This window comes from Labeo rohita, unplaced genomic scaffold, assembly GCF_022985175.1.
Source record: "Labeo rohita strain BAU-BD-2019 unplaced genomic scaffold, IGBB_LRoh.1.0 scaffold_1527, whole genome shotgun sequence".
NCBI classification, from domain to species: domain Eukaryota; kingdom Metazoa; phylum Chordata; class Actinopteri; order Cypriniformes; family Cyprinidae; genus Labeo; species Labeo rohita.
The window spans coordinates 2214-16520 of NW_026127700.1; the positions used below are offsets into that span (position 1 = coordinate 2214).

A 14307-nucleotide genomic window follows, 5' to 3' on the forward strand; every position below is an offset into this window, starting at 1 on the left:
GCAATATTACTGTTTTTTTTTTTTTCTATATTTTTAATCAAATAAATGCAGCCTTGATGAGCATAAGAGACTTCTTTAAAGACTATTACAAGTCTTACTGACCCCAAACTTTTGAACGGTAGTGTGTATATATATATATATATATATATATATATATATATATATATTTATATTTATATTTATATATTATTATTATTTTTATTATTATTTTTTTTTTTTTTGTAGCAGTGCATTCAGTTTGACCAATCACAGCCAATTCCTTGCAGTTCAATTTGGCCAATCAGAAACAAGCTATACAATTTGCAGGCAATTGTCCAATCACAGATTTTAAGGAGATGAACACAAGTTGATGGGGCAACGGATACGATATTTCAACGGAAATCATGTCGTTTCCTAGCTATGCTTTGTTTTATTTCCCTGACTCGGACATAGTGGACAGCACCGATATCATTTTAAGAGAACACAGACGAGCAGAGTACCAGCTCCCGCGAACAACTCAGAATAGCGGTGCGCCTGACAAGTCGCGGCCGACATGGACACAGCAAGATACTGGCAGCAAAAATACTACTACTTGGTGGTAAGTTAAGTTTATTATTGTTACCTATTAGCGACTAGCTTTAAGATCACTTTGGGTGCATAAACTACTTTTCCATGTGGACAGTGTGCATATCTCAATGCTAGTACGAGGACTATTGACGTTAACAGCAACACTTATTAACGTTAGGTCTAGAAACTTCTGATGGTTATTCTATAAAGTGACTTTTCCTGTTTGATTCAAGTATAAAAGCATTGTCTGTTGTCTTTACTCATAAAAAGAGTAAACTTACTATAGGTAGATCAATAAATAAAGTTATAAGCACTATAATGTACACCAGTTACCATCAAATCAAATAACTGTACACTGTGAAATTAAATGAAATGGTGTGTGTGTGTGTGTGTATTTGCAGACGTTTACAAAGACTTAATCATGAAGAGAGATGCTTTTAAGAGAGGAGAAGACATCTGGAAGACCACTGCAGAGAAAGGGAAAAAACACCTGAAGCCATAAAGGTTTTAGATTTTTTTTTTTTTATTATTATTATTTTTTTTTATTATTGGTGAAATGTTAATTTTAGTGTGTTGCTTTTAGAGTGCAAGTACATCTCAAAGTGCAGCTGATGCTGCAATGGGAGACAAACTTAAAAGAGACCTCCAGAACCTGCAAAGACAGAAAGCACCTGTAACCTCTACTCCAATGTCAGGTGACTCAGATAACACTGACACTGACCTGTTTGAAAATACAGAGCAGAGACAATCAAGGAAAAGAGTAAGCAGTGTTTGCATTTCACATAAAGTAATAATTTTTTTTTTTTTTTTTTAATATGACTAATGGTTGGCTGCCGCTTAATCTCTGAAGAAGATTCATAAAGCATGTTCTCTTTCAGGTGTCCAACTGGTTCCTTCAGTAGACTGAAATATGTAAAAGTATATTTTAGTAAGATTTGTTAATGTAGATTTTGGTAAGATCTACCCAATTTTGAATCCTTTTGCCAAACTAACTGGGTATTTTAGAGTCGTTGTTGGTTATGTAAACATCCATCCATAGAAAAAAAATGAGTGACCATCTATACAACCATATGACTGTACTTTGGGGCAACATATATATATATATATATATATATATATATATATGTATGTGTGTGTGTGTGTGTGTGTGTGTGTGAAAATATCAATAATATATTTACAAGCATTTATTAAAAAATGTAAATGGATGCTGCCTTTTTGGGACAGCAAAGTTCTTCCCTAAACCTACCCAATAGATTGATTATTAAACACTTGTTTAACACATTTATTAACATAATATTTAATTGTTATTGAAGAAATATTTCCGATGTTCAGATATATATGTATATACTCTAACATATATATATATATATATATATATATATATATATATATATATATATATGTTAGAATATTTTTGTCTTTGATAGAGTACCACAGCCAGTATGGAAAGGAAAAGTCATCTTGGTGACTCTTTATTAACAGCTATGTCAATATAAGGCAATGTAACCTTTTTAGCCACATTACCATTATGGTATATGATTGTTTGTTATATTTATAAATGTAACAAAACCTTATTAGCCGTAACCAACTTGCCATTATCCTTAGAAATTCCTGTCTTTGCACAGCAAAAGTTTTAAAGTTACAGCAATGCTTCTTTAGAAAATACATTTTATTGAATCAATAGACCTTGATTAACTAAAAATGAAGAAGAACTCAAATGTGTGTTGTTGTTTTTTTTATTTATTTTTGTCTTGTAGAGTTTCCTGGGATTGTATCATCTCTCAAAGATGTCCTAGAGTCCATGAAAAGAGGCCCATACAGCTCAAGATCAAGTCTCTTGCTGAATCCTCAGAAATGGTTAGGAAAAAAGTTATAAAAAATTCATGACTGTAATAATTATTTTGTGTTTTTGTATATGCTTAACCATATAGAAAATCCATTAGCATAGTCATTATGTGAGAATGGTGGAGATTCGCTGCTTTCCAGCATAGACCAAGCCTATCAAGAAAGGGTACTGTTGCTAGTGAAAACACAAGCCGGATCAGGGTTTACAGTCCTGAATTGTACTGTAATTTGCTGAATTTTTTACAGTTTCTTTTTCCCCTTTCACAGACACTGTGATAAAAGAGTTCCCAAAGACGACAGTGTCTGAGGTGCGGGCCCTCATTTGGAGGAAGTGCAACAACGAGTCAGCCTCAAAGAACATTCACTCTCCACTGGAAGGATGAAGAAGATGTGATGTTTGAGTTGTTACAGTTCTTGGTTAACTGTTTGGCTATTGCTAGTTTGTTAAAAATGCATTTGTTTGTCTTCTGTGGCTCCATATGTGGTTCAATTGTTTGATGAAATTGCTAGTTTCCTACAAATGCTCTTTAGTGATTTATTTTTTATTATTCTTATTTTGTGTTAAATGGAGCTCTGCAGATCACTTATCTTTATTTTTAAAAACATATTTTGGCTAAAAAAAATGTCAAATTAAATAAAAGTTTTGTACTTTATAAATGTGTATTTGATACTGTCTTTACAGAAACAGTAGTTTGCATTATATTTGTAATATATTAAACTTTTGTTATAAAAAGTATATTTTTAATATTAAAAAAGTATTATTGGCATACTAAATGGGTTTTTTAAATGTATATTTTTAATATATTAAACCTATATTTCTGGCATATTAGTATAGTGCAATTTAAATATATTAAGTATGTCCAAAAAAGCACAATGTAAATATATTTCTTTTTCACCTGGGGTCTCATGTGTCTTGTTGTGGGTTTCCTGAATAAGTCTGTTTAATCTTTACAGTCAAACTAAACTGAGACCCTGAACCTTCATCTGCTTTCTGTGGTTTTGAGCTGGACGGAAAAACAATGTGTTTACCAACCAAACACAAAAAAACACCTACAGTATTCATGAGAAACTTATACACAAAAACATTCTCAGATTAAATATAAAATTAAATTATATGTCTTAGAATTTCCCAATAACAACAAATAATCTGTTCAGACTTCAAATTACCTTTAGTTAGTTTTTATGTGACAAATTAGTCCTGATATAAATACACAAAATAAAATTTATAAAATTATTCCTTTTAGATTTTAACATCTCAGAACAGTAGGGAAGGAAAAAAAAAAAACTGTATTCTTCATGAATAAAATACTGTTTATGACTCTTTTGTACAAATCTCAAGTAGGTCAAAGATAATGAATATTCAAAGAAGTGAGAAAGAGAAAACATTTTAATCATTTTAACAGTTCAGAACATAGTATAAATGATGATTCTCCAGCTTCATGTGTCTCATCATAAAAGTTGGATCAACTCTTGTCTCTTTAAGAGCTAATAAACTGACTTTATTAAATATATGTGTCAAAAGCTGCATTTGGAGTGGAAACTTTACAGTACATTCTAGAAGTGTTGCTCTGATCAAAAACTGCTTTAACACTAAATTATGGATTATAAAGACATTTTAAAAACAGAACTGTGAGCATAAGAAAAATTAAAAGTCTATTTTTGAAAATACTGGCGTAATGTGAGATAATATGTGATCTCTGTTAATAATGAGTTAGTTGAGTCTCATGCGGTGACTGATTTCAGAGTAAATCTCATTCTTACTGAATCTGACTGTAGCGTCACTGAGAGACTCTTCATGCTTCTGGAAACTGACAGCAGTGTACAGGAGCCCATCAGAGGGGATTGTGGGTAGATCACCACTGTTGTTTATTTGGGCTGATCCAGGATCTGAGAGAGAATCGCATGAATCAATGAACATCAAGCACCAACTGAAGATGCAGAACAGCATCTGAGACAGAAACTCATTGAGTAAGATTTACTGAAGCAGCTCAGAGACACTCAAACAACTCCAAACTTCATGTAAAGCAATATTAAATGTGTGTCTTGAGTTTGTCAAACCACAGAAAAATGTGTTATTAAATGTGTTATTAACCACCTAGCCAAATTTGAATGATAATAAAAAACAGCAAGTAAAAAACAAAAATAAAGTATTGAAATCTTTAAACATGTCATATTATTCAACAGACAAATAATTAAACCAAGCATCACCTCGTCTCTTGTGTCTTAATTTCCACACAGTCAGAGTGAATCCAAAGATCAGCAGCAGAATCACACACACACTGATAATAATGATCATGGAGAAATCTGAGAATAAAACACACAAAAACAATGTTGACCATCACACATTAGAAACACATTTGATCGAATTAAATCACAAGAAAATTCATGCCACATTTTGGTTTCAGCAAAATAAGACTTTGAACCTTCAGTTCATGAACGTATTTAATTGAACGAATCAACCTGGCTACCTCATTGGATTTCATCAATGAAAGTCATTTTTATGGGTCAGATCAGATTCTTAAGGAAACTACTGCATATATCCACTTTTTAGCACTTACCCATAAAATATAAATGAACAGTAGTAATAGTGAAATAACTGTACGGATGTTGGTAGATCCAAACTCCACATAAATAAACTCCTCCATCATCTGGTGTCACAGCAGTAATTCTCACAATAAGGAGTTGTTGATCTCTTCTATCAGACATACTGAACCTTTCGTTCTTCTTCCATGTGCTGTGAATCACCTCATCAATGGAGTCTTTTCCTTCTTTGAATATGATCTTGGGATCATTAATATGAGTTTGTGAATATTCACAGCTGAAGGTGGAATTTTCTCCAATATTCACCATCACTCTCTGTGACACTTTACAACATGAATCTGTCATTTACAGAGAAGAGAATATATTTATATAATGTGAATGGGAGGTCTTTTGTTTAGTGAGGATATTCTTGAAATACTAAAATATGAATGTGAATAAACACATTTGACAACAAATATTCAATTTATTCTGTCCTATTATATGTAATTTATAGGTCAGAATTACTCACCATCTATCACATTCAAATGTATTTCAATAAACTCTGAACCTGAAAGTCCAATCCGGTATCTTCCAGAATCTTGTGCATTCAGTTCTCTGATGAAAAACATGATGTTTTTATTTTTGTTGAGATACAGAGTGAATCTTCCTTTATTAATCCATTGATTTTGTATATTATTGTCTATCATTATAATCCACTTTCCATGGGTTTGTTTTTTCACATATTGTTCATTACTGGGCACAGCCCTTCCAGCATTAACAAGAACACTTCCTCCAGAATATCCAGTTACATCAATGTCTTTTACTGCACCTGTCGATCAGATTGATACTGTGATCAGAAAGCTGATGAACAGAAAACAGCATCATTACTGCAGTGATGAAAGAGAAAAGCTCTGACCTGAGATCAGGTAGAAAGTGAAGAAGATGAGGAGGATCTTCATTGTGAGTTGAGTTCAGTCTTCTTTATGCTGAATGATCTCTGTGTGAATCTCTCTGTCTCTACATCTGTCTGCTTTAGTTACTTCCTCTTTATTCAGCTCTTCATCAGTAATGAGCAGCTTTACTGGCTCCTCCCACCATCACCACTGACTGAATATCACATTAATCACACTGAAAGAGCGCCACCTAGTGGAGGTTACAGTGTCTGACACTGAGAGCTCATACAGGTTTCATGTTCTCTCCATAAGGACAAATGACACTGAAACAAATTTATATTTTCCACTAGTTTTAGTAAAGTGTACATGTAAATTTCATATATTTTTACATATCACATGTTTAAGTTGTTAGAAGAATACCAGATTTAACTGGCATTTGGCTGGATTTGTTTGGATGCTTTATGTGTGGGGGAAAACAGGAAAAATGCATGGGAGTCACTAAAAACAGTCATGGATTCAGCACCATGGACAGTGGATGTCAACCAAGCCTCAGCTTCAGTGAGGACTGTTTAACAACACCATTTGAATGTTGAATTAATTTAGATTTATAATAAAAACAGAACAAAGTATAAAATCTATCAACTCTATCAGTTACCCTACAGTACAACTGTATAAAGTCTAATAACACCAAGAACTTTACCAGACATTTGTTCATATTTGCCACTAGAGGGAGCCAGAGGTTTCAATAACACATCTGGTTGTTTGTTTACTGTATGCACCGCAAAACTATGACAAGTTCACTGTATTTGTTCACTTTTTAAATGATACTATTCCTAAATTGAATTTCACAAAATTGAAGTGTTCACCCTCTTTATTTATTCTGAAAGGTTGCATTTTGCCTAATGAAGCTACATTTGGGATAAAAATAATTATTAATTTGCCTAATTGTACCATTAAAGGTATAGTTAAAAAATTAAAAGAAAACGAAAAGAAAATTCTGTCATTAATTACTTTTTAATTTAAATTTTTAATTAAATCTGACAGCTTTCTTAAACAGCAATGCAACTACCACATTCAAGGCCTAGACATACAGGGAGTGTTGTGTGAGTTTGTAAAGATGTGAGATTCACTAACCTCAGTGCAACCATTAGCAAGTTTTGAGATTGTTCTTCACTTTAATATACTTCACTTTAATTTCCACATGTCAAGCTCCTGAAGTTTGCAGATGACACCATATCCTTCAGAATGGTGACAAGTCTGTTTACAGACAGGAGGTTAAAGAGCTGGCTGTCTGGTGCAGTCTTAACAACCTGGAGCTCAAAACACTCAAAACAGTGGAGATGTTTATAGACTTTAGGAGATACCCTCCTGCTCTCCCCCACTCACCATCATGAACAGCACTGTAATGACAGTGAAGACGTTCCGTTTTCCGGTACCACAATCTCTCAGGACATGAAATGTCACACTGACTTTATTATTTAAAAGGCACTGAGCACCACAATAATGGGGAAACACAACACTATTCATACACTTATACATTTATTTATCTAACTCACATACTTGGGTTACATTTCGAATTTGTACATTATAAACATTACACATTACACATTCGTATGTGTAAACACACCTGGCAATAAAGCTCATATATGAGATATATGAGCTAACCTGACCAAAGCATGAAGGAAGAACTGTGATATATTATTAATACTATAAATATAGATTTTTTTTATTTTATTTTTTATTTTTTTACACAAATGTACATGTTGGAGTGCCATTTCCATTTTGTATCACAAACCATTTCCTGTTTGTATCACGTATGTGGGTGGGTGAAGTGCTTTGGTTTGACTCAAAGAATACAAAAAGAGCAAAAGAAAACCACAAGCTGAAAAGCATCACATGGTGTAGATCTTTAGCACACTGACCACCAACTTCAAAAACCCTGCAAACACAAAGCACTGAGACTTTTACATGTAAGTCTGTTCAACCTAGTATAAACATTGGCTTTGAGAGCATTTTTTTAAAATTACTCTTTAGATTGTACAGGACTTTGGTATTCAAATGCAACATAAGTAAACTGTCTGTTCTTTAAATTATTCATGTATGCTTACAAAAACATCACCATGAGAGAACTAGTTTAGTCTTGTGTTGTTATTGCCTAAGCAAAATTTGTGGTTTTTTTACACATTTAAAACCAATAAAAAATTCTTACTGAATGTGATTGTAGCATCACTAAGAGATCTGCACACATTCTAATATGTCAATCTCTTTCTGTATTTGTGTAGTCTGTGTCTCACAGTGGGTTTCCTGAATGCATCAGTTTAATGTTCAGAAGCAAACTAAACTGAGACCCTAAAGCTATTTGTTGTTTTCTGTGGTTTTGAGCTGGATGGAAAAAGAACAACCTGTTTCACACACACACACACACACACACACACACACACACACACACACACACACACAAAAACCTCCAGAGAAACTTTCAGATGAAAAGATAATCAGACAGGGCCTAAAATGAACTTTTTGCCAAACCTACCAGTGGCCGGTGATGTGATTAAATTTACTGGCCAATTATTATTATTATTATTATTATTATTATTATTATTATTTTACTAACCATGAAATGGTTTTTTTTTTGCAAAAACAGGCAGTTATTACTAGACTAAACATCTTTACAATGATTTTAATTTGTCTGGTGTCTCTAATAAATGCATTTTTCCTCAGTTTTACCTATTAATTATAGCAATTAAGCATTACAGTATAATTGAATTATATCTATTATTTCTTATTTTTAGGCTTCTATGAAATATATAACAACTTTTAATTTAAGTGATTTTAAAACAAAACTATAAATTGTATATGCATAAATTATACAGATTAATCTGTATTCAAGCTACAAAAGTTAATCAGTGACTGAGCAGTAGAGTGATGTTATTCTTCCGAAATGAAGCAGCAATATCTTCTCAGATAAAAATTAGAGCTGTGTCTAGGGACAAGCTGGCCATCACACTGCTCTGACCTTATCAGCCATTTGTATTCCATTATTTGATTCGCTTTTGTCGCTTATGACAGAACAGCTAATCACGATGATCTTGTGTTCGGAAAAGATAGTTTTATTCGCTTACGTCAGAAACAACAAATCTCTTTAAAAACTGGCTGTTGTTTTCACTACATTGCATAATAAAAATTTTACCCGCCATCTGCCGACTGACACTGTTACATATACTCGCCAACGCTGATTTTCACTCGCATTTGTCGCTTGGCAAGTGTTAATTTTAGGTCCTGTATTCAGAGTCTTGAACATTATATTCCTAACATGAGATGATCATAGTACAACAACAAAATTTAGTTAATGAACATTCAGATTAAGTGACCTGATCATCTGTAAATAATTAATTTATTCCTCTTCAGTCTAATCTCTTCCTTACATCTAACTGAATTTAAGTAAATCTAGTGGGATGCTGAAAGTCTCAAAATAAATATGCATATTTATGGATTATATTAACATGTGAACTCTTATGCAGTTCTGTTTTTCTTGAATCTAGTAAACTTGATTTCATCAGTAAGAAAACTGGAATCAATCATTCTGGGTAATATTGTTTTATTTAATCTCATTCCATGACAAAGTATGACATTTCAACTACAATGTAAAAAATATATATATATATTCTGAAATTCTAAGAACTGAAATAACCCATGTTTGTATAATAATTTTCTTCAGTTAAAGACACTTTACACAGAGTGTGACAACATATTTCTAAAATAAACTAGCAATGTTTAAAATGTATTTTCATTTTTAAAAATTACTGAACATAATCTTTCTATATTTTTTTCTTCAAACACACACACACACACGAACACATGCAAACATGGAAACAGACTTTTTTTTCTTTTGAAAAATTAAAAATAATATGTGCTATGGTCTCCCACAGACTTTTACCCTACACTATTCTAATAGTAAAATCTTACTTAAAAAGATAAAATGATAAAGACTGGATGAACTCATGTCTGTTTTAGAGCTGCTACTAAGGATACTTACACAGTATCTGTGAAACAACGCTTTCTCTACAGTTGAAATGGAAAATTTGCTATACATTTTGTGTTTCTATTTCCTGTTTTTAATCACAACAGAAGCAGCAGTCTTAACAAGTGTCCTACACTTTTAACACATCTAACACTGCAATTAACTCAAAAAATTTAAATAAAAAAAAAGTGCCAACTACACTGAGTAAACTAGCTTGTATATGCATATCCCATTTCACTTCAAGCACTGCGGTTAACACTAAACTATATAAATTACATACAGACACACATGTAATGATTTCTGATCTCTGTTATTAGTAAGTTAATTCAGTCTCATGCGGTGACTGACTGCGGCGTAATTAGAGTGAATCTCATTCTTACTGAATCTGACTGTAGCGTCACTGAGAGACTCTTCACGCTTCTGGAAACTGACAGCAGCATACAGGAGCCCATCAGAGGGGATTGTGGCTAAGTGTGAGTGAGCATCACCTCGTCTCTTGTGTCTTAATTTCCACACAGTCAGAGTGAATCCACCCATCAGCAGCAGAATCACACACACACTGATAATGATGATCATGGAGAAATCTGAGAATAAAACACAGGGTAATAATTAAAGAGAAACCCATAGATATGCATTTTAGTCTTACACAGAACTGAAAGTTCTACTCTAAACTGAGATTGAGATTCTTCTCATTTCTATCATTTTCACAAAAAAAAATACCTGATTGCAATGCAACAAAAACATAGAATATGTAAATTGTGGAAAAGATTTCAAAGACTTATATTTAAAAACAAACATAAAATATTTTTTAGAAAAACAGATTTTACTTTTAAAAAAATGTGATCTGTTAATAAACAATTTTTCTGAATATTTAAATTAAATAATTGAAGTGATTATTTTGATTAAATGGTTTTACCCCTTTTGACATTTAAATGCACTTTCCTGATGATGTGAGCTCCACACCAGTATATCCCAGAATCCTCTTCTCTCAGATCAGTGATGTTCACAGTAAAGACTCCAGTAGATGCTTCATCACTGAAAGAGAATCGATCATCTCTGATCGTCTCCAATGAAACTCCATCCTTCACACACATGGAGGCTTCATGTGCTTTGCAGAAGCTTTTCTGATCTTCATCCTGACGTTTGCACTGGATTGACACGTCGTCTCCTTCATACTTAGTCAAGTTCAGCTCTGGAAATGTTGACAAATACAAGAACATCAATTCACAGCCGTAGTTTCACATATTCAGATGAATAAACCTTCCTCACCCTCGTTCATGATGACGATCAGATGAGTGTAAAGATAATTGAGGTCTCTTTCTAATGTCACTGCACACCAGTATTTCCCAGCATCCTCTGCTGTCAGTCCAGTGATGGTCCCAGTGAAGACACTTGCAGTGACGTCATCATTCAGAGTCAATCTGTCAGTCTTGGTCTCTTTCTCTTCTCTCACAGTCTCATTGAGAGTATTTCTGTCTCTAGTGGAGCACTTCCCCTTACAGAGAGACTTTGACTTTGATTTATAGATTGAATCATAAGGGCAGATGATCTCAGCAGATTCTCCTTCATGTCTCACTACTGGAGGCACTAAAAACAAACAAACTCAGACATTTAACACACATGATTCTGAATGTACTGTATTTACTACAGTGAAATTATCTGAATTGACTCACTGATGATGTTGAGCTGAATTTTAGTGTTCAGGGAGATGAAAGTCAAATATGTGTCTCTGGTTTCTGCTCCACACCAGTAAACTCCAGCATCTCTCACACTCACATTACTGATGATCACTGTAAAAACTCTCTCTTCATTTCTCTCAGATGAACCATTCATTTGTGTCACTTTAGATGAGCTGATGTTTTGACAGATGTGATTATCATCCTCTTTGCAGAAATGAACTTCATGTTCCTCTGGGATCTGACAGGTGATGTTGATTTCTTCACCAAGATGAGCAGATTCAGTCACACTCTTTGGATATTTTGCATCTATAAACCAAAAGAAATTACATAAAACATCAGAACAGATACTCCAAACATGCAAGATAAAGTATCTGATGTTCCTCACCGTGTTTGACGTTCAGCTGAAGTTCAGTGAATCTCTCAGTATAGTGAGATACATTCACTCCACACCTGTATGTTCCAGCATCTGGCAGCTTTCAGTTCTCTAAAAAACACCATCAAGACTCCTGCTCTGGTGTCGTCATATAAAGAAACATCTCCATTCTCCATCCATTCATCCTGAACTCCTGGATTCTTCCTCTCTGAACATCCATCTGATTCTTTACAGATGTATTTTGGTTTGGTTTTGTATTGAGGATGTTCACACTTGATCATCAAACCACCTCCTGAGTAGCCGCTCACTCTAGACACGCCCACTTTAGCTGTCAATCACAAATATCTGACTGAATCAGTGTTTTCATTGAATGCAAAATCGAACACTTGCTGAAGCAGCAAACACTGATATATTAACTTATTCTAGATGAAACTGAGAGTTTAATCTACTCACCCATAATGTGCAGATGAACAGTAGTTCTTATAGAGTATGATTGTCTGTTGATCCAAACTCCACATAAATAAACTCCTCCATCATCTGGTGTCACAGCAGAAATTCTCACAATGAAGAAGTTATTATGTCTGTCATCAGAAATACTGAATCTTGCTTCCTCATTACATGTGTCAATGGAGTTGTGTTGTTCTTTCAATACGACTTTTGCATCATAAATGTAATTTTGTGAATATTCACAGCTGAAAGCAGCAGTTTCTCTGCTCTTTACAACCACTTTCTTCGACTCCACACAGCATGAATCTGTCATTCACATAATGATAAAATATACTTCACAATGATGTACCTTTAAAAAAAAGTAGTTTTATTACACAATTGAATTGCTTACCTTTTTTCACATTTAAAGTTATATCTATATACCACTTGTCAAGAACCCTAATTCTGTATTTTCCAGCATCCTGTGTGTTCAGTTCTCTGATGAATATCATGAGTTTCCCATGTTTGTTGCGAAAAAGATTAAATCTTCCTTCACTAGTCCATTCACTGTGTTTCTTATAATTTATAATGGTTCTCCATGGGTCATGTTTAACCATATATTTAGCAGAGTCACTGAACCGAGTTTCCCAGAATCAACAAGAACACTTCCTCCAGAATATCCAGTGACACTGAAGCATCTCACTGCACCTGTCGATCAGATTGATACTGTGATCAGAAAGCTGATGAACAGAAAACAGCATCATTACTGCAGTGATGAAAGAGAAAAGCTCTGACCTGAGATCAGGTAGAAAGTGAAGAAGATGAGGAGGATCTTCATTGTGAGTTGAGTTCAGTCTTCTTTATGCTGAATGATCTCTGTGTGAATCTCTCTGTCTCTACATCTGTCTGCTTTAGTTACTTCCTCTTTATTCAGCTCTTCATCAGTAATGAGCAGCTTTACTGGCTCCTCCCACCATCACCATTGACTGAATATCACATTAATCACACTGAAAGAGCGCCACCTAGTGGAGGTTACAGTGTATAACACATCTGGTTGTTTGTTTACTGTAGGCACTGCAAAACTATGACAAGTACACTGTATTTGGTATTTTGTATTTGGCTCTTTTTAAAAGATACTATTCCTAAATTGAATTTCACAAAAATGTGGTGTTCACCCTGTTTATGAAAGGTTACAGTTTACCTAATGAAGATACATTTGGGATAAAAATAATTATACATTTACCCATTTGTACCATTACCAAAAAGAAGGAAAGAAAGAAAATTCTGCCATTAATTACTCGCGCTCATGCCGTTCCAAACCGGTAAGACCTTCTTTCATCTTTGGAACACAAATTAAGATATTTTTGATGAAATCTGAGAGCTTCCTGACCCTGCATAAACAGCAATGCATCTACCACATTCAAGGCCTAGACAATACAACGAGGTGTTGTTTGAATTTGTAAAGATGTGAGATTCACTAGCCTCAGTGCAACTGTAAGTAAAGCACTGCTGTCAAGCTCCAAAAAGAACCATTTACACGCTTCGTAGTGTTTATGTAAGTACACTGTAAAAAACAACCTATAGAATCTACTCAATATAATGGGGTAAACTGATGTAACAATTTGCACTTCGTTTTTTGGGTAGATTCTATCCTATATATTTGAGTAAAGAAAACCTGAGTTTACGAATCTACTCAAGAAAATGAGGTAAATTGAAGTAACAATTTGCACTTCATTTGTCTATATATTTGAGTAAAGAATACCTGAATTTAACAGCTATGACAAACTAAAAAAAAGTAGATAAAGTCTACACAGCAAAAAGCCCAGTGTTAAATGAACTCTCACGGGAGTTTGAGTGTTAAAATGAACACTGAAGAAGTGTCAAAGTTAATGAGGTAATTAAGTGATTCATTGAGTGATGATTGAAAATTATTGAAGACACCAAAATGTTTACGTCACCATTATAGTGGTCAGTGTTAGCATTAGTTGGGTTCTTGACCCGTAG

At 33.8% G+C, this 14307-nt stretch overlaps 1 protein-coding gene and 1 long non-coding RNA gene across 2 annotated transcripts; one reads left to right on the forward strand and one right to left on the reverse strand.

Annotated features, from left to right (window-relative positions):
- Positions 1-556: 556 nt before the first annotated feature.
- On the forward strand, positions 557-2983 carry LOC127158508 (uncharacterized). Its single transcript, XR_007826172.1, has 5 exons — positions 557-577; positions 948-1050; positions 1130-1306; positions 2304-2403; positions 2659-2983. It is a non-coding gene; the product is annotated as an uncharacterized LOC127158508 (long non-coding RNA).
- Positions 2984-4102: 1119 nt separating this feature from the next.
- On the reverse strand, positions 4103-13321 carry LOC127158507 (polymeric immunoglobulin receptor-like). Its single transcript, XM_051101596.1, has 9 exons — positions 13099-13321; positions 12716-13011; positions 12331-12630; positions 11890-12205; positions 11499-11810; positions 11095-11412; positions 10742-11017; positions 10314-10409; positions 4103-4278 (listed from the first exon to the last, which is right to left on the reverse strand). The coding sequence occupies exons 5-9, from the start codon at positions 11656-11658 to the stop codon at positions 4103-4105; spliced, it is 1026 nt and encodes a 341-aa protein (XP_050957553.1). The 5' UTR covers positions 11659-11810; positions 11890-12205; positions 12331-12630; positions 12716-13011; positions 13099-13321.
- Positions 13322-14307: the final 986 nt, after the last annotated feature.

Coding starts and splice junctions, on each gene's coding strand:
- LOC127158507 (XM_051101596.1), bottom strand. CDS start 11,658: ATGAATGGTTCATCTGAGAGAAATGAAGAGAGAGTTTTTACAGTGATC. Junction 11,018..11,094: donor GATCGTCATCATGAACGAGG/GTGAGGAAGGTT, acceptor CAACATTTCCAG/AGCTGAACTTGACTAAGTAT. Junction 4,279..10,313: donor ATTAAGACACAAGAGACGAG/GTGATGCTCACT, acceptor ATTCTCTCTCAG/ATCCTGGATCAGCCCAAATA.